The sequence below is a fragment of the Colletes gigas genome, unplaced genomic scaffold (genome assembly GCF_013123115.1).
Source record: "Colletes gigas isolate AHSC1104 unplaced genomic scaffold, ASM1312311v1 Colletes_gigas_Sc00011, whole genome shotgun sequence".
Classification (NCBI taxonomy): Eukaryota; Metazoa; Arthropoda; class Insecta; order Hymenoptera; family Colletidae; genus Colletes; species Colletes gigas.
Window position 1 is genome coordinate 8,301,742 of NW_025106640.1, and position 19,216 is coordinate 8,320,957.

The window sequence follows — 19,216 nt, forward strand, 5'->3', positions numbered from 1 at the left end:
GATATTCATTAATAACTTGTTAATTACAGGCGGAATGCTTCTAAAAAGTATCCTTGAATGTAGCCAAGGGTCTGTACTATATTCTTCAATTCTAAAAGTTCATATTTTGTTCCCAGGAAAGGAGTAATTAGCGACTAATCAAGGTACTGCGTATCAGGAGTAGGAGGAGTGGGGGAACCTGTACTCCGGATACCTCCACTAACATTCTGTGATCCTGGGACGATTTTTTGACTTCGAAACACTGATATTAGATGGCGATACTGTAGTTTGTCACTTTTTCGCGCATATAATTGAAATACATATATGATGTGGATAGAATAAAATTCAATATAAAGAGAAATACATACCTGTCGCTTCCAGTAATCGTTTATAACTTATTAATTACAGGTGGTTAAAGAACTTAATCAGATTGGAATAATACTTGGAGTAGTTATAAGGGATTATAAAGCTTTAGAATTTATAAAAATTAGGAAATTAATGGGAAAGGTAAAGGAGAATATAAAGAGGAAGCATGGGAAACATGTATTATGACTTTGGCCTTTTATTAATGTAAACATAAGGAGTGTATTGCACATTTCTAACTCTATTAAATAAAAACATGCCTCGAAATCTTGGTAGTACATTTTATAAATAAATTAAATTGATGGATAACAAACATGTGAGAAGAATTTTTTTTTTAATAGTTATAATATGATCACGATATAATATTTGTTACAATTGTATATTTTATATACAGACATGGAACGAAATTAAACATTGTATTTGGCACGAGAATTAGTGTCACATGAACTAAACTGATATCAATGGCGTTAGAGCGATTTTTTCATTGAATGAATAGCGATTTCGTTGACTACCGGGGAAAATTTTAATAGGAAATATTAGAGGCCAAAATAACATTTATTATATTAGTACGGAGCTACTATTGTTACAAGATTAGAAATTAGTTTATTATAAGTTGAAGGATTACAAGATAATAATGGATTGAAATCACACTCGTCTCACTCGTTAATCATCCTGATCGCGACTGCCGAATTTCGCGTGCATTCGTACCTCAGAGAGGGGGGGGTTCTGCCCCCCGACGACTCGCGGCTCGCGATTCCGGTATCGATTAGTTATCGATTGTCTCACTATTAATTAAATATACATCACTGCGTTTTACAAATTAATTTTGATACATATCACGGCAACCACTATATGACGTATCTAACTGCACGATGTTGTAACTTTTTTATAGGTTATAAATCTAAAGGAGACATGTTTATATCATATCATTTTGGGAACAAATTCTGATATGCGTAAATAATACTTTACATATTTCATTTAAACGACATATGCGCGAGTGTATTCACGAGCAACAATACATGGGTAATAAATAATTAACACGTAGATTAAATTGATAACTTATAAGATTGAAGTAACACCACCTAGCGTTCCATTCATGCTACAACTAGAAGCTTTTGGAAGAAGAAAGGGTACATTTGGTATATCGATTTTTTGCTATTTCCTGAAGCTCCGCGTACATGCATACGTAATGAATAGAAGTGTGATCCGTATTTAGTAGTATGAGTGTTCTCTCGTTGCTCGTCACAAATCGGAAGTGTCAACATCTGTTTCTCAACAGTAACTACTGGCAGATACTGACGTTGGGGTGATAAAGTTCTATGGCAGATGCACGTCGAAATTATTTCTTGCTCGATATTATATTCATACGCTACGACTAGACGATTCGTTCTTAAAGAGGTTATATCGCTAAATCACAAGAAATGGCAAGTGACGCAATAATTTCGTTGCCCGGGGAAATAATTATATGCATTTTAGAAGATAAACAACTCGGCTTCTTGGATGTGATTAATTTCAGTTCGACGTGTAGACACTTGCGCAAAATTGTCAACGACAATAATCAACTTTGGAAGAAAAAGTTTTTTCAAAGGTACATTCATTCGCTATCGAAAGTATCAAAGTGTTGCGTATAGTACGAAAAAAAAAAGAAATGAATTATTGTACGCAGTGTTGACTTTTAAGCGACCGCACCTTCTCATCAATCTCAACTATCGCGAGATTCTCAATAATTCCCTCTATAGACACGACACTTTTATGCTCTGTTTAGCCAATTTTTTAAAACGTAGATTGTTATTTTAAATCGTGATATAAATTTCAACTTTTATATACTAGGCGTGTATATGCGTAATTCATATACATGCGCTTACACTTCGTTTTGGCATGCACTCGTCTGTTGTTTCGTTTCTTCGTCACAGAACTGAAAACATAAACATTTTAAAGATTACGTTTTAATACGAGAACGCTTACATCTTCCTTCTTTTGGAAAATTAGTTGTAATTAAAATACACTATTCTTTTGAACGACAGATGGCCTCTTCTGAAAGATGCTTATCAAACAAACAATGAAGCAGAAGGTCGTGCGATAAGCTGGAGGGAAGAGGCAAAAGCTAGTTTAAACATTAGAATGAAGTTACTTTACCATTTATCAATGATGTCTAGTAAACACTATAAAAAGCAGGAGTTGCCAAATTCTGCATTTAAAGAATTTGATCCTTTGTTTCTTTTGGAAGAAGGTGCTCATCCATCAGCTTATTACTTTCTTGTGGATGAACTTATCAATTTAATCAAAGGTCCTGCAATGTAAGTATAATTTAAATATGATCTTCGCACATCTTTTCTCAGAGTAACGATTAATCATTTTTTTTTTTGTTATATTTCTAGGGCTAGCAATTTAACACATACATATTATGCACTTAAAGTTGTCAGATATTTAAAGCATCGTCATTTGAGAAACGAATGGGAGAAGTTTATATCTCTACAACCAAAGGAACAAACCTTAGAACGTGGTGCAGCCATTGTAGCTCAATGGAGTCAACCAAAAAGACATATATCATACTCATATATATCATCCTTGTTAGATAATATTGCAGAACAAACTAAAGAACTACTCAAAGAGCACTACCCAGCTCATTCGATATTTTCAACTCCGGTGGAGCAATTTAATTTTTGGAAAAATAATATTATCGATGACAATCAATGGAACCCAACAGAAATTAGACAAGTAACAGATGCACTGTGCCAAGTATTATTTCAGAAATTAGGATTCTATGGGAACAGTGAAATGTATTACTCGTCGGAAAATTTATTCATAGATCGTGTAAGTTTCAGATTGGAACCATAATGTTAATAATAATTTTCAAATGCAAACTTAGTCTTACATAAGAAATAATACATATATTGGAATAGGTCTTGGAACAGAAACATGGAATTCCTATAACACTGGCTATAGTGTTTGAAAGTGTTGCACGTAGACTTGGTATACGTTGTGAGCCTGTTAGCTTCCCATCCCACTTCCTATTACAGTGGAAGCAGTCATAGTAAGTTTCCAATCGCTATAAATATAAGTCATCTAATAATAAATTTTAATTTCTTTATACATTGCTATTTTAGTGATTCTGAATCCGAGGATGCAGAGAATTATTATATTGATGTTTTCAATGGTGGTCAATTTTTAACTAAGAAAAGTTGCCCTAGAATTGGTGGGGTTTCAAAATGTCCGATAGAAAAGTATAACGTCCACGCGGCAGCGACTGCCGTGGAGGTCTGTCATTTTTTTTTTTAAATTAAGAAGCCTCATTCTCTATAGTTACTTGAGTTTGATGATTATAATTTCTAACAGGTAGTAAGAAGAATGGCGAATAATTTAGAATTAGCTGCCAGACAACACACTCATCCTTATGATAGAACTGCAAGACTGTTGTCTGCTCTTGAACTACAACATATGGTATTACCCAATGATGCTAGTATAATTTCAAAACTAGCTCGCATATATATTTTACAAAATATGGATGTAACAGAACTGATGGAAATATTAGAAAAAATAAAAAATGAAAAGGTACTTCATGGTGTTAATATTATACATCGCGAAAAACCGTGTACAAATTTGAATGAAAATTGTATTAAAAATTTTTAGACCTCTGAATTGATATCCAAAAGGCAAGCAAATATTGTTTTACAGACACTTCAGCAACATGTAATGTCAGGTTTACCACCCGAGGTACGAATAAACGAATTATGTTTTGTACCTTTTCGCTAGTATCGATTAAGATTTAATAATTAATGATTGTGCACATTTTTAGAAAGAAACGGAACCTAAGAAAAGAGTACCGGGTGTAAAGTATGCAATAGGACTGATAATGAAGCACAAAATACAAGGATATTTTTGCGTGATAACAGGGTGGGATGCACCCTTTAAGGCAACCACAGCCTGGATGGCTGAAGTGGATGTAAGCGACACGGACGAAGGCGTGAATCAACCATTTTATAATATATTTGTAGATGATGTTATATTTGTAGACACTGGATCGTGTCATTACGAGGCTCAAGGTAACACTGATTTTATATTCATTTTATAAAATGAAGCATTTTTTATGTAATATATGAATTTTTTAAATTTAGAAAACCTGTGTTTGGCTCCAAACCCCGAATGGATAAATCATCATGCCCTTGGTAGATATTTTTATAAATTCAATGGTACTTATTATGTACCAAACGAAGAAACAGCACGAGAATATCCGGAAGATGAAAAAGCTCGCAATGAAATACTTGTTACATATATGCAAAGTCACGTAGAAAATAATACCACGTAACAACTTTCTTATCTACGCGGAATGCAAGGTAACGTTAATAGAACAAATGTTCATTTCCGTACAACGTATTTTATGCTCGATGCTAAAGAAATCATATTTTCATAGGAAAAGAAAGAAAAATCAAAAAATAATATACATTAATTTCTTTTTCAAAACTGAATGTAAATTTAAATTTGAATATACGTGAAAGTTTCATGAACAATAATAAACTAGTACGATAGTTATTATTTATTCTATGTATATCTTTAGGAATGCTCAGGAGTTATGTATAGTTTGAGTTGTAATGAGTTAAGGCAAAAAAAAAAAAGAACTCTACTAATTACAGATAATACGTATTATATAGAATTAATAATACTATATAATTGTTCAGAGAACAAAGAGTACCTTTTGATTTCTAGCCCGTTCATATGTGATATAGATGTATCTGAATTTAATTATTATCTGTAATAAGAATGAGAGAGTGGTCAACACTTTTATGATGGCACTACGTTATATTCGTAAGTACCGTGTACTAATCAATTTATACTTTTTATTAAATTATAAGTGACTGCAAATTAACGAAGTGGCGTTCAAATATACAACCAGAAAAACAAAAAAATAGCAAAAGATATTTATTTAGGTGTGCTCTTTATTCTATTTCAATGTCGTGGCTGCGCTCCACTTACGTATATTCACAAGCAATCAGGTATAAATAGTACAAAATTTGTTTTCATAATACTTACAATACCATAACCATCTGAAGAAATAAAGTAAACGTTTCGAGTATTTTGATACTATACATTAATATCCAAGTCTAAAGAAAGTGGAATTTTTCTGAAAATGTAACATGTGCGTGTAATAAATAATGATAAATAATGTAAATTACACTACCTAGTATGGAATGATATTGAAGTCATATTTGTTTTGTGTATGCTTTTCAAGCTGAAAGAAAAATTGATCCGTGTTACCAATATCGAATTAAAATCAAAAAATTATTGTCAAAGCAAATAGTGAATTATTGTTAAATAATTATAAAATATACGCGCAATATGTTATATTTTATGTTCCCGGATAATGTTTCGTACCCGCTAGAAGACATTGATTTCATTAAATAGTTACACTTACCATGGTAAATACGTTCAAATATCAGATCTCTAATCTGAGCATTCTCACTTCTTTTTTTTATCACTTCTAATAAGAATAATTAACGTTTAAATGAACAAAAATCACAGTACACTTGTAATATTAAGTATGACAAATATAATTCAAGGAGAATTTGAAGAATTAGTTTCTTCTAATGACCTGTAATAATAATAATGTAATGTTACATTTATAAGTATTCTATATTGTATAATTCTGTAATATTGTGTTAAGTATCTTCGAGTATACATTTAATCGATCCAATGTTAAAAAAGTACTTAAATTATTAAACATATGTATCAACCGTCTGTGAATAATATTTCTTTTACAAATATCAAATTTTACTTACTTTTCGGTAGCAGATTTATTGGCAGCATCGTTAGAAGAGGGTTGCATAGTTACCTCCAAAATACTCTTTTGACCTATGACGTGTAAGAATGTTGTTTCAATGACTTTGTATCATAGAAATTTCGTATTGTTCTCACGATATAAATTATATTTACTGTGTTTGTGTTGGTACAACGCAGGAGCCCAACTGTAATTGTTAGGACTCGGTACAGCATCTGTTGCATTGCTCGTCGACGACGATGCAATATCGTGGCTCAACGAAAGGGCAGCCGATTTGATAGTGGCGGTGGCGCAACTATTACCTTTTCCTTCCGAGGAAATATTTTTCCTGCAAATAATATGTAAACAAAAAATTACCACTTATTTGAACTTTTTTTCTTTTTTCATTACAATTATTTTAAAAGAAAGATTTCTACCTTAATTTGTTGAAACAACCGACGGTGTCCTTTTGAGATATCGGATACAACTGAATGGTTTCCAGCAATTGTTCAAATTCAAATACTTTACTGCTTCCATTGCTTATCACACTAACGTTGACAGAGGATGACGGCGACGATTGTCGTCGCGACAACAAATGTTTAGATACAATTTTATTGCTGTCCAACACTACTGAAAATGTATACGTTACGCGTTATTACGCGCATGAAATATAATCAATTACGAATACGGTAAATTTGTCGGTGTTCCAGTTACCATTTGGCACTATTAAGTCCGACCTGGATGTCTCCACCTCGTGGTTAATTCTATTAACTACAGATATCTTTGGAAGATCTTTCTCGCAATCTATCGAATTCGAACAAGTCGCGGGTTCAGACCTCGTTTGATTACCGCAAGCTATTAATCCAGAAACTTCTTGCTGGCAGATGTTCGGTAGTTGCCCCAGTTTTGGCCGACCGCTGCATATAAGCTGAGGTTGACAAAGATGCGAGGGGCACGTGGAACGTTTGTCGGAAAATTGCTCGTTGCACGTAGAGTCGAGCTCGTGATGTTTATGCAAGAACGAGGACGATCCGTGAGTAGGCAGTGTAGGGGTGTAATGCAAAGGGCTAGCATTATGATGTTGCAAACTCGTTGAAGAGGTTCTTGAATCACTGGTGTCGTCTACATGTTGATTGAAACACAAAGAAGTCCAAGCGGAGTTCCGATCTTGCATTTCAAACAAATGCAACAGCATAATCTCGTCTTCCAAACTATCATTGCCCCGCAATCTGTATAAAATTTGAAGTGTTTGCACCCTTGGTCGCAGTCCTCTTACTTCTTACTTATTTTCAATTTTTACTCTCAACATACCTGCAAGTATCTCCTGCACTGTCTCGGTTGTTCTGTTGCTTTGTGCGCTGTTTGTTTTGAATCCATGGCGTTAATGATTCTGCAACTTCTACGTCGTTTTCCCCTACAAACATTACAGTGATTATTATTAAAAATAAAATTATTATCGATTGTTAAAGTAATGAATATAAGAAGCTAAGAACTTGTATTGTAATTCATTTAAATGGTTGTTTAAAATTTAATAAAATGAATCTTCTACTCAAAACCTGTGACTTCGATTATTACAGCACAAATATGAAAATATCCTTTATTATAAAACCGAGCGTAAGAAGAAGACGGAGATTATTTAAGAAATAGACGGAAATTTTGTTATGAAACCGCTTGAAAGTGATCGGAAGTAGGATTCTTTTTCATAAAATCTTCGTCTGGCTTCTCATTCGTAGGTTTTTCATTTTTGACACCTGTATCTAACTTGCACGGTCGCTGCTTATTTCTCTGCGTATCTATAGAACCTCTGTTCGAACTCGTACCTAATTTTAATGACATTGTAATAGTCTGTCCTAATAGGCTAAATTAAAGTACATCATTCATATTTATATTGTTTAATACATAGAGACGAAAAAGGATTTCATTTATCTTCTCTATTAAGTTACTTAACGATGTTTTCAATTCGTACCTGACATGGTTTCATCATCCACATCATTTTCGTCATTAGAGTTATCATCTAAAAGTGTTAAATGTGGCTCATTATGGTCACACTCTTCCAAATATATATCGTGTTCACTTAGTTCCTGAAACAAATAAAAATTGTCAATTTAAATATGCAGTCATAACAAAAGACGTATCCTGTATTCCAGACTATATTATAGAACTTACTCCGCTATCGCTACTGCTACTACTGGAGAGAAGATTCAATGGTTGCTGATTAAGGACCGTCGGTGAAGAAAATGATGGGGATGGAGAATGAGCTCCAGTAGTTTGACAATCTCCCGGAAGACCGTCGTTCGTACTATGCAGGTTCGGTGATTCAGGTTTCACTCTGTGTTGTTTTAGACTCGTTTTCGACGAGATAGAGGATAACGTCGAAGAGGATCCAAGTGGACGTATATTTGATAGCTCTCCTAATTCACACATAGGCATTAATTGATCTCCTGACATGGTGGCATTATTATTTCCACTAGGAAGGACATTCTGTACTGATCTATCAGAGAAACAGGATGTTAAGATATACAATTTTTGTGATAAATTATTGCTGTAAAGAAAATACGACTCACCTCGTCGACGTGCCATTTGGATACGTTTCCATCGAACGAGTAGAATTTGAGATAAGCAATGGATCTCCAGCAGCTTGCGACTGTTGCTGCATTACCAAAGATGTTACATTTGATGTTGACCCACACAATGTAGCCCCACTGGATACTCTGGTTGCCGTCATAGCATTCCGAGACATTTCGATTGCCAGTCGCTATGAACAAATGTTAGTTACGCGTAAATGCGGGGCTGTAAATTTTTAATTCAGATATTACCTCTTTCAGTTCATTGATTTGAGTGGCATATTGATTTTGGACGGTAACTAATTGACTAATATACCACTGTTGGTCTCTGCAACGCTGATAGAACGTTGGTGGCCGTACCTGAAATCTATTGTCCATTTTTATATTATAATTTAAACGACAATAAATTGAACCATCGTAGACAAAGGAAATTATTGTGTACAGTAAAACGTTATTTTACGAGTTATTACGATTTGAAAACATTAGACGTACCGCAATATGAGAGTATCCAATTCTGTATTCAAATACCCTTCGGTTGCAAGTAAATCTAATCTGAAAAATCTATTATAACCCCAGCATTCACCGATTTCAAAGTCAGACGCGAATTCTCGAACAATATTCTTACTTGTGTCACGAGATCCTTGATGTATCATTTCAACTCGATATTCGTATCTGAAAAATAGAACAATAATAAAAAGACCTAATTAAAAGTTCAAAGAAACAGGCTGTTTAATTGCTTTATTTTTTTAAAAGTGAGAATGGTATTATTCATTGTAATTACTTTGATGTTTCTGGTAGACCAGCACTTAATTCCAGAAAAACAGATAAATAATTTCCGCGTACAACGCCGTTTCCATCTGGATATACTTTTAATCGCCAGCATAATCCGTTCACGTGCAAAGGTGCAGAATAGACTGGATCTGCTTTTAATTGTAGTTGAGTAAAATTTTGCATCGCGAACGTTGCACTGTCGTATCCTGGTACAATTTCGCTACGATAATAAACATATGATTATATCTTTGTAGGAAGGTACAGTAAATTAACGCTTTACCTATGAAAATCTGCAGGAACAGGTGCGGTCACAAAACTCGTCATTGGTTTCTTTCTCACTTGGTGTATCATCCGTGAAAGATCCGCGCTTTTGATGATAAGCTCGGAACGAGTACAAGTATGCAACTGATGTTCCACTTCTTGCAATAAAGCTTCCAGTTGTTCTGTCTCTAACGTTAAAGAATTCTTCTGACCCATTAATGTCAGCAATTTAGCTTTCAATTGAGAATCTAAACGCGCTATCATTAATTCCACCGCATTTCTAATTTCTCTAACTCTCTCATCCTTTGCAGCTCTTACAGACTCAACATTACGTTCCTAGCAAAAGATTGGTTCGATATTAATTAAAAAATCTCCAAATATGTTTTACAAAATTTCTACATACTACTTCTTGAACAAGGCTTATCAACTCCATCAATCTTCGTTCCAATTGTCCTACTTCTGCTTTTATTTGCGTGACATGCTGATCATAGACCTCTTCTAATGGCTTGAAAGTATGTCCTGAATGAGTTCCACCCCATAGGGCACACTGATGACATATACATCTACGGCAGGTCCAGCAATAAACAGATAGCTTCTCATGATGCACGGTACACCTAAAAAGAAATACATAGATGTTAAAACCAGACTTGGACATCGGCCAACCAATTCTTCTTTTCATTACAAAGAAGATACCTATCTCTGTTGGAATCATCGTGCCTTGAATTTGATATACCAACAGCTTGAAGTGTATCAAGTTGCTGTGTCACTTCCTCTACCCATCGACAATTTACCAATTCGTGTAAGTGCAGAGAAGCTCTACAATGGGGGCACTGAGAACGCTGTTCCGTGAGCCATCGTCTGATGCAGGTATAACAGCATAATTTACTGCAATGAGGACAAAGATGTGCATCCCTAAGCTTTTCCATACAGATGAAACATCGGAAAACTTCTGCCAGTGTCTAAAATAAACTTGTAATTATTATATATTATAAATTTTTAAGTATATGACCTATAACTTGACAGGAATGTGTAATGGTTTTATTTATATTTGAAATCTCTATGCAAGTATACTTAAAATGTACTATATTAAAAAAATAAAAAGTAAATGGTGCATTAATACAGTTCTCGTTACTTTTACAAGAGATATACAACTTTCATCAACATTATTATACAGTTTCGAACATAAAAATATTACATCGCGTATTTACAAACCTCAACACTGTGGTCATCCGAATTTTTTGAATTAATAGATGTTTCTCTGCTAGCCATCCTGTCTGACATTTATTAATACAAAATTTAATCGGATGTTATCGATCGTTAGATGTATCACCAGCACTCAAAGCTACGCGAATCTCCGACATTTCATCCCGTGCGGTTCGTTCAACTATATAACCGATTTAACAAAACGTTATTTCCTAAACGTGTTCATTATTAACAATTGTTACTTATCAACTGGTCGGACATACACGAAATGCTTTCCAGGTACTCTGAAAAATTTATAGAGGAGAATTCAATATTGTTATAAGCGGTGATTTGCCATGAAGTAAAAATATTCTACGGTAAGCAGTCTAGGAAACATTTGATCCCGTTAGACCATTTCTTTTGAAATTATTTTAAAAATAATACCGAATTTATCTTGATAAATTATTCCTTAATTGGGAATAGAAAAAAAAACTGACATATGAAATAGAAGATATTTGAAAAATATTTTTGCGAGTTTTTATGTTCGGTACATAATCTTTGCGATTTGATGTCTGTTTTTTCATTTAAAAAATCGTCCTGGAACCAGCATTTAACATTTTTAAAATGAATTCTACAAAGTCAACATTTTTAAATACAATAAAACAAGTAATAAAATATTCACGAGAGATAAAAAATAGGGATTATATAGAATATAAAACTATAATCTTAGATAAGAAACAAATGATACGCGTGTACAAATGTTTCATGGGTTTATTTTAAAATGGAATTTTATCGAAATATGTTATTATTAGAAACTTAAATATTAATTAGTATTAACATTTTTTTAAGGTAACTTTTGCAATCTGCTTTTACGTATCTCTTAATTTGTACAATAACATTAATTTGACGTATTTTTATTTATATATGTATAATAAATGAAAAAAAAAGAAGGGTGTATACACATACACAAATTCGTATTAAAAATACAGAACGTTTCAAATATAATGTAGGAAGTATATAACACCAATGCAACTGCACTGCACATCGTCACAATTAGTGACAAATGGCGACGAAGTTTGTTTTGAACCGTACTGATATTGTATAAAATATCATTTATGAAAAGAACCAAAGAGAACGCACTAACATATAAATAATATTATTTCTTCGTTTCTGGAAAACTTTAATGTTTATATGTACGTATACATAATTTATACCGAATCTACGAATATTTAACTTTTAAGAATACCAAAAAAACAATCGCGTTGTACTGTATAAAATTATTGCAAAAGTAATTACAAACAATATTTATCATTTTTAATACCGATTTGAAATGTGAATTCAAACTTAAAGTTGAAATATTATTATATTATTGAGGTTATATGCTTTCTTTCCAGAACTTAAAACACGAATTAAATGTATATTGTTCAAAGAAGGCTACTCTATAATGTAGTCCCGTATTTTTATTAAAATTACATAAAATTAATAAATGTAATTGATTTCAGATTCAGTTTTGATTGTACATATTCAATTATATTTACAACAGAGACTTACATAATGGCTGCATTTCCACTGAAAAAAGTAGAATTACAAACTGATGTGTACATGACATGTTTACAGCATGCCTTGTCAACAGAAAGTTTTGAAGTAATGGGACTATTGATCGGGGATGTATGTTCATAATTATATTTTGTTACCTGATGCAATTTTACACATTTTTCATTTCTGCAAAAAATATATCTATTGCTTCAATGATAATTTATGTTAGACAGTATGTGGCATTACAAAAATTATTGCTGTTATTATTTTACGACGTTTGGACAAAAAGAAAGACAGAGTTGAAATTTCATCTGAACAATTATTGAAAGCTGTTGTGGAAGCAGAACGATTAACAGATGAACTAAACCATCCTGTACGTGTGCTTGGTTGGTACCATTCACATCCACACATAACTGTTTGCCCTTCACACCTTGGTAGGTGTACAAATTATATTTACTACTCATATATAGATAACAAAATAAATAAACTTTATTCAACACAGAATTTTGATAATAAAAATATCTTTCTAGATGTTAGAACTCAAACAACATATCAGACAATGGATCGTACCTTTGTGGGTTTGATATTCTCAGTATTTTCAGAAAGCAAAGAATCTAAGGTAAGTATCGAATGAAAGTTATCCAACTGTTATGGTACATTTCATTTATTGTGGTTGTTTAAATAACAGGAGCAAGAGATCTCTTTAACTTGTTTTCAATCATGTAATGGAGAAGCAACAGAGATTCCATTAGAAATTGTACACTCATCTCTGATATCTGATAAATGTTTAAAGGTAAACTTTTATAGGATATATTTCTAGCTAGTTTTAGATATAAATGTAATTTTCATATATTTGATTTAGACAATGACGGATTTACCGAAAATTTTGGTTCAAGAAGAAGAAGAGATGGCAGAAACATGTAAAAATCATCAGGATATTCTCGCCAGTATACATAATAACGCCGGTTAGTTTAATTATTTAAATATTTGCGATTTTCATTGCAACAAAGAAAGAATGCATTTGATTATTATTTACAGTGAGAACGCGTACATTGGTTCACATAACGGATATAATTACGAAGCCTTTAGTATTGACGTTTCAGAAGAGGATAGCTTTAAATAAATTACGCGCCGCGCTTCTTCAAAGGCAGCTACAGGAATTGCAAAAAGTGAGCAACGAATAAAAATTTCTTCCTGTAAAAAACAAATATTTCTTTCTTTTTCTTATGCGTAATAAACATAAGTATATTAAGTTCAGTATTTTTCCACTTTGTACTAATACATTTTCATTCGGTTTTCGTATTATTTATTGTGCAAGGTGAAAGCAAGTTTCATGTACAAAATGTAAAGTTACTTAAGATAACGAAATATAATGAATTTCTTTCTTGTTTAATTTCCACGAGTTTTTTTTTGTCAACCAAATAAGAACAGACAAACAAACCTTTCAGTGATTATTTTTATTTTACCTTTCACGAACAAAGTTCTGGCAATAATTGCACAGTTCTATATTTACACTACGAGAACAACAGTGTATTTAAATAGACTTAAATGTATTCAAAACACGGATTCTGCAGAACGAGAAAGATGTATAGGATGAGAAGGACTACGTGCTAACCTTTTGCGAGGCAGCTTTTCCAGAGTAGTTAACAATTTCGCAAAATCGGGCCGATTTTCTGCATGATATGACCAACAAAGCATTAGGATATCCTATAAATATGTGGGGAAAAAGAATCAATGTTAAAAGATTATAGAAACTATGAAATCGAACAAGTCGACGAATATTTTAAGCAGCATCTTGTAAAAATCTGTAAATAAAATTTACAACATATTCAATTTAATATACCTTTACATCACGGGAGGCTTGTAAATTAGCTAACGTTTGCTTCATTCCTTTACCGACTTGCCAAATGATTGCTTCGGGAGGTTGTCCTTTAAACGGCCATTCACCGCATAAAAGCTCATACCACACGGTCCTATGATAGGACACTTCTTTTAGATCAATATTCTTTGCTATGTTTATTAGATAGAATGCATTACACTTATAAAGCAAAGTTATATTTCATGCCAATTTTGTTTATACTTACCCAAATGCATAAACGTCAGAAGCCTCTGTAAAAGGTAATTCTTCCTGATCTCGATTTTGTTGCGGTCTCAGTCGTCGAACAATTTCAGGAGCTAAATAACATAACCAGCCAGGCGGTATACTCAACGCATTTCCTTGTCTGTGCAAAAAATAATAAATATAAATTAGAATTACGATTTACATCAAGTACATCGTTTAAATTGAAAGTTTACCTATTTCCATAACAAAGTTTTGTGACACTGAATAAACCGAAATCAGTTATGACAACTTTTCCATTTTCTAAAAATATGTTTTTGCTTTTAAGATCTTTGTGAATTATTCCACGAGCATGAAGATATCCCATTCCCTAGATAATAAGAAGCGCGTTTCATGATTTATTTTCTTTTTAAATTTGTTAAAAAAAAAAAAAAAATGACGATAAATTCTACCCGGAATGATAATTACACCAAAGGATTTGTTTAAATGCTTTTTACGTGTATATACCTGAGAAATCTGTTGAGCGATGATAGTGGTTTTATTCATATTAAATTTATCTTTACGCAGGTGAATGTGAGTGTAAAGAGTCATGCCTTTGCTCATACTAGTCACTATCGCCAAGCGAGGAGGCTTCATGCAAGCTCCCATAAATAAAACTAGATTTTCATGTCTAGTTTTTCGGAATGTAGCCACCTATAAATTTGAACGTAATATAATTTAAATAATGAACGTTATGATATTACATTTTATTCGAGTAAATGATGTTACGAGAATAATTAATTTACAATAAGACATGATATCATGCTACATTTATTAATTTATAAAGTTTTTATTTGAAAACAAAACGGTGCATTAGTATTTAAATCAAGAATAATAGTTCCATGCGATACATTAATTTTATATGTACCATTATACTAGAAATAATGATATATAAATTCTCAATTAAGCTACGAAATCAATCGATTCATTATTTTGCTCGTGTTGTAATTAGTAAAAGCGAAAGTATAAGCGTTAGAACAAGCTATTCCCAGCGGAAGAATACTTTTTATAACGTGTATGAAAATTTCACGGCCGAATCGAATTAGTAAATGTAATTCAACTGCACAAAAATTTATTATACCTCTAACTTGAATGCTTCCAATGTTTTATCATCGTCTAAATAATAGTCCATGTTCAAGACTTTAATCGCAACATTACCATGCCAATAGCCTCTGTACACTGTACCAAATCTTCCGGTACCTATAGGTTCTCCAATTTTCAATTCGTCATAAGGAATGTCCCATTCTCGCATCGATAACTGTAATGATAAATCCCATTTAGACGCGATTGTAATACAAAGCTACAGCTCTCTTCTAAGTACATTGATGTTGCGTACACTGTTCTGCCGCGGCCAACGACTGTCTCCTGGTTCTCCGTCAGAGACTTGAGAATCCTGAGAATCAACCCTAACAGGTGTGCGTTCGGAATCTGTGCTAACGCTACCAGATCCAGAAACACTCACTGTTCTTTCGCTATCGCTCGACATATTTGTACCTTCGAGTCGATGGGTTTCCAATGTAACACCTTTATCATTGAGCACAACATCTGGAAGTGAATTGTGATCAATTTTTTCTATATCGCGATAAAATGCATTGTACGATAATTTTGGTACCTGGAAAATGGAACTGTTGTTTGGCAGGTGCCTGTGGAGTTTGGCTCGTATTGGCAGGTAGCAAAGCTGGACTAGAAGGCGTTGAGCTATTACAGCTCGAGGTATTTGAACTAGAATCCGCGCCCTGATGAATATACATTCGTAAAGTATCAAGTGTTAAATGGTTTTCATCTCGATTGTAATTTCAAGGTATGTGTTTCTGACATAAACAAGGATCACATTGACCGAAGAAAAAATATAAAGAAACGTGAACCCATATTCAACACACCTGAAAAGGTATGTTCACAGAAGAATGTGGATGGGATCGTTTTCGATCCCTTCGATTTAAAGAGCTCAATAAATTTGAGTTGTGATGATTAGGGGATGTTATACCAGGTTTGCTTAATATTGGAGAAACATTTACCATACCTAAAAAATTTTGTTTTAGTCAAACTTGTCGGAAGGAATCGATAAAACTTTAAAGCTTATACGCACCGTCACCTTGTACAGATCTTTTAAACTCGTCGAAGAGTTCCTGAGGTAAGCCACAAGAAGGTGGTACTTTGGATTCGCATTCCCGGTGACATTTATATTTACATTCTTTGCATTTTAAGCCAGTGTCCATAAACATTTGCTTTTCACAATAGTCGCATGTCGTCATCATTTTGAAAGTTTTGGTAAAGCGGTGAGCAATTATATGGCCCATTCCTCGGGTTACAGTCGGAGTACGTGGTGACTTTGGCACTTGAAGACTTGTTACTATGGAAGATAAAAGTAATCATTTGCAATTTATTTTAATGACGAGAAGCACTAACTATCTTCTCCGTCTTATACATCTTTTGATCCGGAAAGCCTAACGTTTTTATTAGAAATGCATTTACCTGTTCCCTTAAAACTGTTATCATCGCTTTCCGCGCTAGAATAAGGTGGTGATTTAACGGGACTACTACTATTCAGTAACAGACTTTCCCCTGTAATGTCTGCATTACTGCTGTAAGATCCTGATTCCGTAGGCAGACGATTTCTTCTTCCCACTGAACCAACAGGATCGGTCCCGCAACTACGGAAACGATGAACGAACATATGTATAATGCTTACATTAATTTATTAAAAGAGAATCGGTCTCTGATATTGCATTATGTTTGCCGAATAACGAAAAAGTATTACCTTGAAGCTGTATCTCCATTTTCAAGACGATTTGCTAATTGTGATTCATGAGATTTTGACTTAGTTAATGGAAACACTTCTGGTTGCGATATTGTATTTTGTAAACCTATTTGATGTTTTTTACAAGGAGGAGGAGTTGTTGGAAACTTGATTCCTATTATTAGAAAACAAAATTTCGGTGATTATAAAATTGTATAAGTATATTATAACGTGAAATAAATTAATATATTTGAAAGAAAGTTGTTACTTACCACGTCCTGACCTTTGTAAAAGAGGAGTAGAAGGAGGACTAGTTGAAGATAAAGACGTAATGGAAGAAGCTTGTGCTAATATATCACTGTTAAGATTATTGTTGTTATTATGATATGGAATGCTGTCTTCTGAAGGAACAGAACATCTGGTTGTACGGCATCGAGCTGGCCTAGGAGATGCTCCAGTACGTACATGGTGTCTATCCCAAGAATCCCAATACAAATTCATATCACTATTATCCATATCTCCTCTTAAGAGAACATCTAAACAAAATATAATATTAAATAAAAATACAATGTGCACTGTTCCAATATAAATGAACTCTTACCCATATACCGACGAAGATTGTGCAATGCCCTACAAAGTCTACGAAGTTCTTCTTTGTGTCTAACATTATTTTCACCCAACATACTACCTAACTCATGTTCAGACTTCTCTTTGAGAGCTTCCAATGAGTTAGCCTTAGAGCAGACCATCTGAAATTTATTATTAATGTACGTATTTGCTATGAAATTTTTAAAATAAAGATTACAGAAACATATTTTTGAAAGATTATTTGTACCTGTATAGACTCTTGTGTAAGTCCCACTACCCGTAACCATTGCTGCAAAGATGGATATTGCCTCATCTCTGCAGGCAATGATTCTACAGCCAGTTTGGCTTTGGTTACTAGTTGCTTTGAGTATAATTTGATAAGTTTTCCCTGAAATATAAATCACTTATATTAATGATAAGAACGAATAACAACAATAGATTCACAAAGTAAGCATGCAATATCTTTTTCAACATCAAATTGAATTATATTTTTATCGTCTTTTTTTCATAAAAAGATAATGAAGTAAGCGAAAATATAATTACAATAATTCCCACTTCGATCGCTCGAAATTGTTTTACCGAAACAAAGTATTTGAAAAGTATTCCACACCGGAGGAAATAAAAAGTTCGATATTTTTTACGACGCGACATTGTATCATTGTCTCGGATACGCGGTGAAAAGATAAACGGGGGTACAATAGCGTAAAATTATTCGCGTGCATGCAGATATAAACTCAAAGTCGATAAAGAAATGCATTTGCAACTTGTTGACAATCACACGGAACAGCCCTTCACGAGGTCAAGGCGATCATGTTTGAAGGTAACGAAAAACAAGAATGAGAAAAAAATCGAAGGGGCTGCGAATTATTTCGCGGTACCTCGAGCGTGCGAATTTCCTGTTGCGTGAGTTCCGCGCTGGTGGAACATTGGGTCCTCAAGCCTTCGAGCCGATCGGCGGAGATGTCAATCATGGATTGAACGACATCTAAGGCTCGACGAATCTCTTGTTCCGCATCCTCGCCGTCCGCCATCCCGCGCCACGATGACGGCCCCCTGTTTTGTTGTCCGCGAACCCTGACACCTACTTCACGGGCATAATTACTCTCGCACGGGGTCCGTATCGGTCACGGCTTTATCACTGGCTCTCCGTGTTACCAAATCACTTATCAACATTGACAACCATCTTGGCCGCCTATCGGTGACGTCAATCGGTGCCCAACAATCCGGGATCTCAGCAGGTTCATTCGAGCGACTTTATGGTGTTCCTAAAAACGCTTTCTTAAGTTAACGTGACTTACATGATTACAGCGGGCCACGTTACTGCCAACCACGCCACTCGCTGGCCTCCCTAGGGTGGGACTACGTGCCCCCTACAAAGCTATTTG

At 34.0% G+C, this 19,216-nt stretch overlaps 4 protein-coding genes across 6 annotated transcripts; 2 read left to right on the plus strand and 2 right to left on the minus strand.

Moving 5' to 3' along the window:
• Nucleotides 1–1,516: 1,516 nt before the first annotated feature.
• LOC122398313 (F-box only protein 21-like) lies at nucleotides 1,517–5,875 on the plus strand. 2 transcript variants are annotated; one of them, XM_043398048.1, is made up of 10 exons: nucleotides 1,517–1,930; nucleotides 2,367–2,639; nucleotides 2,721–3,156; nucleotides 3,246–3,376; nucleotides 3,450–3,600; nucleotides 3,679–3,894; nucleotides 3,973–4,056; nucleotides 4,139–4,385; nucleotides 4,458–4,676; nucleotides 4,898–5,875. In XM_043398048.1, the coding sequence occupies exons 1-9, from the start codon at nucleotides 1,764–1,766 to the stop codon at nucleotides 4,646–4,648; spliced, it is 1,896 nt and encodes a 631-aa protein (XP_043253983.1). In that variant the 5' UTR covers nucleotides 1,517–1,763; the 3' UTR covers nucleotides 4,649–4,676; nucleotides 4,898–5,875. The 2 variants fall into 2 exon arrangements, with proteins under 2 accessions (XP_043253983.1, XP_043253982.1); XM_043398047.1 differs by having other exon boundaries at nucleotides 4,458–5,875.
• On the minus strand, nucleotides 5,817–11,280 carry LOC122398312 (E3 ubiquitin-protein ligase TRIM37-like). The gene is made up of 17 exons (XM_043398046.1): nucleotides 11,157–11,280; nucleotides 10,903–11,074; nucleotides 10,384–10,649; nucleotides 10,094–10,304; nucleotides 9,710–10,026; nucleotides 9,440–9,649; nucleotides 9,151–9,330; nucleotides 8,911–9,025; nucleotides 8,659–8,849; nucleotides 8,261–8,585; nucleotides 8,061–8,175; nucleotides 7,406–7,508; nucleotides 6,809–7,323; nucleotides 6,532–6,724; nucleotides 6,271–6,443; nucleotides 6,117–6,189; nucleotides 5,817–5,929 (listed from the first exon to the last, which is right to left on the minus strand). Exons 2-17 carry the CDS (start codon nucleotides 10,969–10,971, stop codon nucleotides 5,893–5,895), a joined length of 3,093 nt encoding a protein of 1,030 aa, XP_043253981.1. The 5' UTR covers nucleotides 10,972–11,074; nucleotides 11,157–11,280; the 3' UTR covers nucleotides 5,817–5,892.
• Nucleotides 11,281–11,924: 644 nt separating this feature from the next.
• On the plus strand, nucleotides 11,925–13,882 carry LOC122398110 (lys-63-specific deubiquitinase BRCC36-like). Its single transcript, XM_043397710.1, has 7 exons — nucleotides 11,925–12,065; nucleotides 12,375–12,540; nucleotides 12,638–12,842; nucleotides 12,939–13,027; nucleotides 13,097–13,201; nucleotides 13,271–13,373; nucleotides 13,447–13,882. The coding sequence occupies exons 2-7, from the start codon at nucleotides 12,427–12,429 to the stop codon at nucleotides 13,590–13,592; spliced, it is 762 nt and encodes a 253-aa protein (XP_043253645.1). The 5' UTR covers nucleotides 11,925–12,065; nucleotides 12,375–12,426; the 3' UTR covers nucleotides 13,593–13,882.
• Nucleotides 13,883–13,894: 12 nt separating this feature from the next.
• Nucleotides 13,895–19,052, minus strand: LOC122398109 (kinase suppressor of Ras 2). 2 transcript variants are annotated; one of them, XM_043397709.1, is made up of 16 exons: nucleotides 18,710–19,052; nucleotides 18,079–18,219; nucleotides 17,845–17,992; nucleotides 17,516–17,779; nucleotides 17,265–17,418; nucleotides 16,979–17,157; nucleotides 16,593–16,856; nucleotides 16,387–16,526; nucleotides 16,119–16,242; nucleotides 15,843–16,030; nucleotides 15,588–15,764; nucleotides 14,975–15,160; nucleotides 14,704–14,837; nucleotides 14,493–14,630; nucleotides 14,252–14,381; nucleotides 13,895–14,115 (listed from the first exon to the last, which is right to left on the minus strand). In XM_043397709.1, the coding sequence occupies exons 1-16, from the start codon at nucleotides 18,860–18,862 to the stop codon at nucleotides 13,963–13,965; spliced, it is 2,673 nt and encodes an 890-aa protein (XP_043253644.1). In that variant the 5' UTR covers nucleotides 18,863–19,052; the 3' UTR covers nucleotides 13,895–13,962. The 2 variants fall into 2 exon arrangements, with proteins under 2 accessions (XP_043253644.1, XP_043253643.1); XM_043397708.1 differs by having other exon boundaries at nucleotides 15,843–16,051.
• Nucleotides 19,053–19,216: the final 164 nt, after the last annotated feature.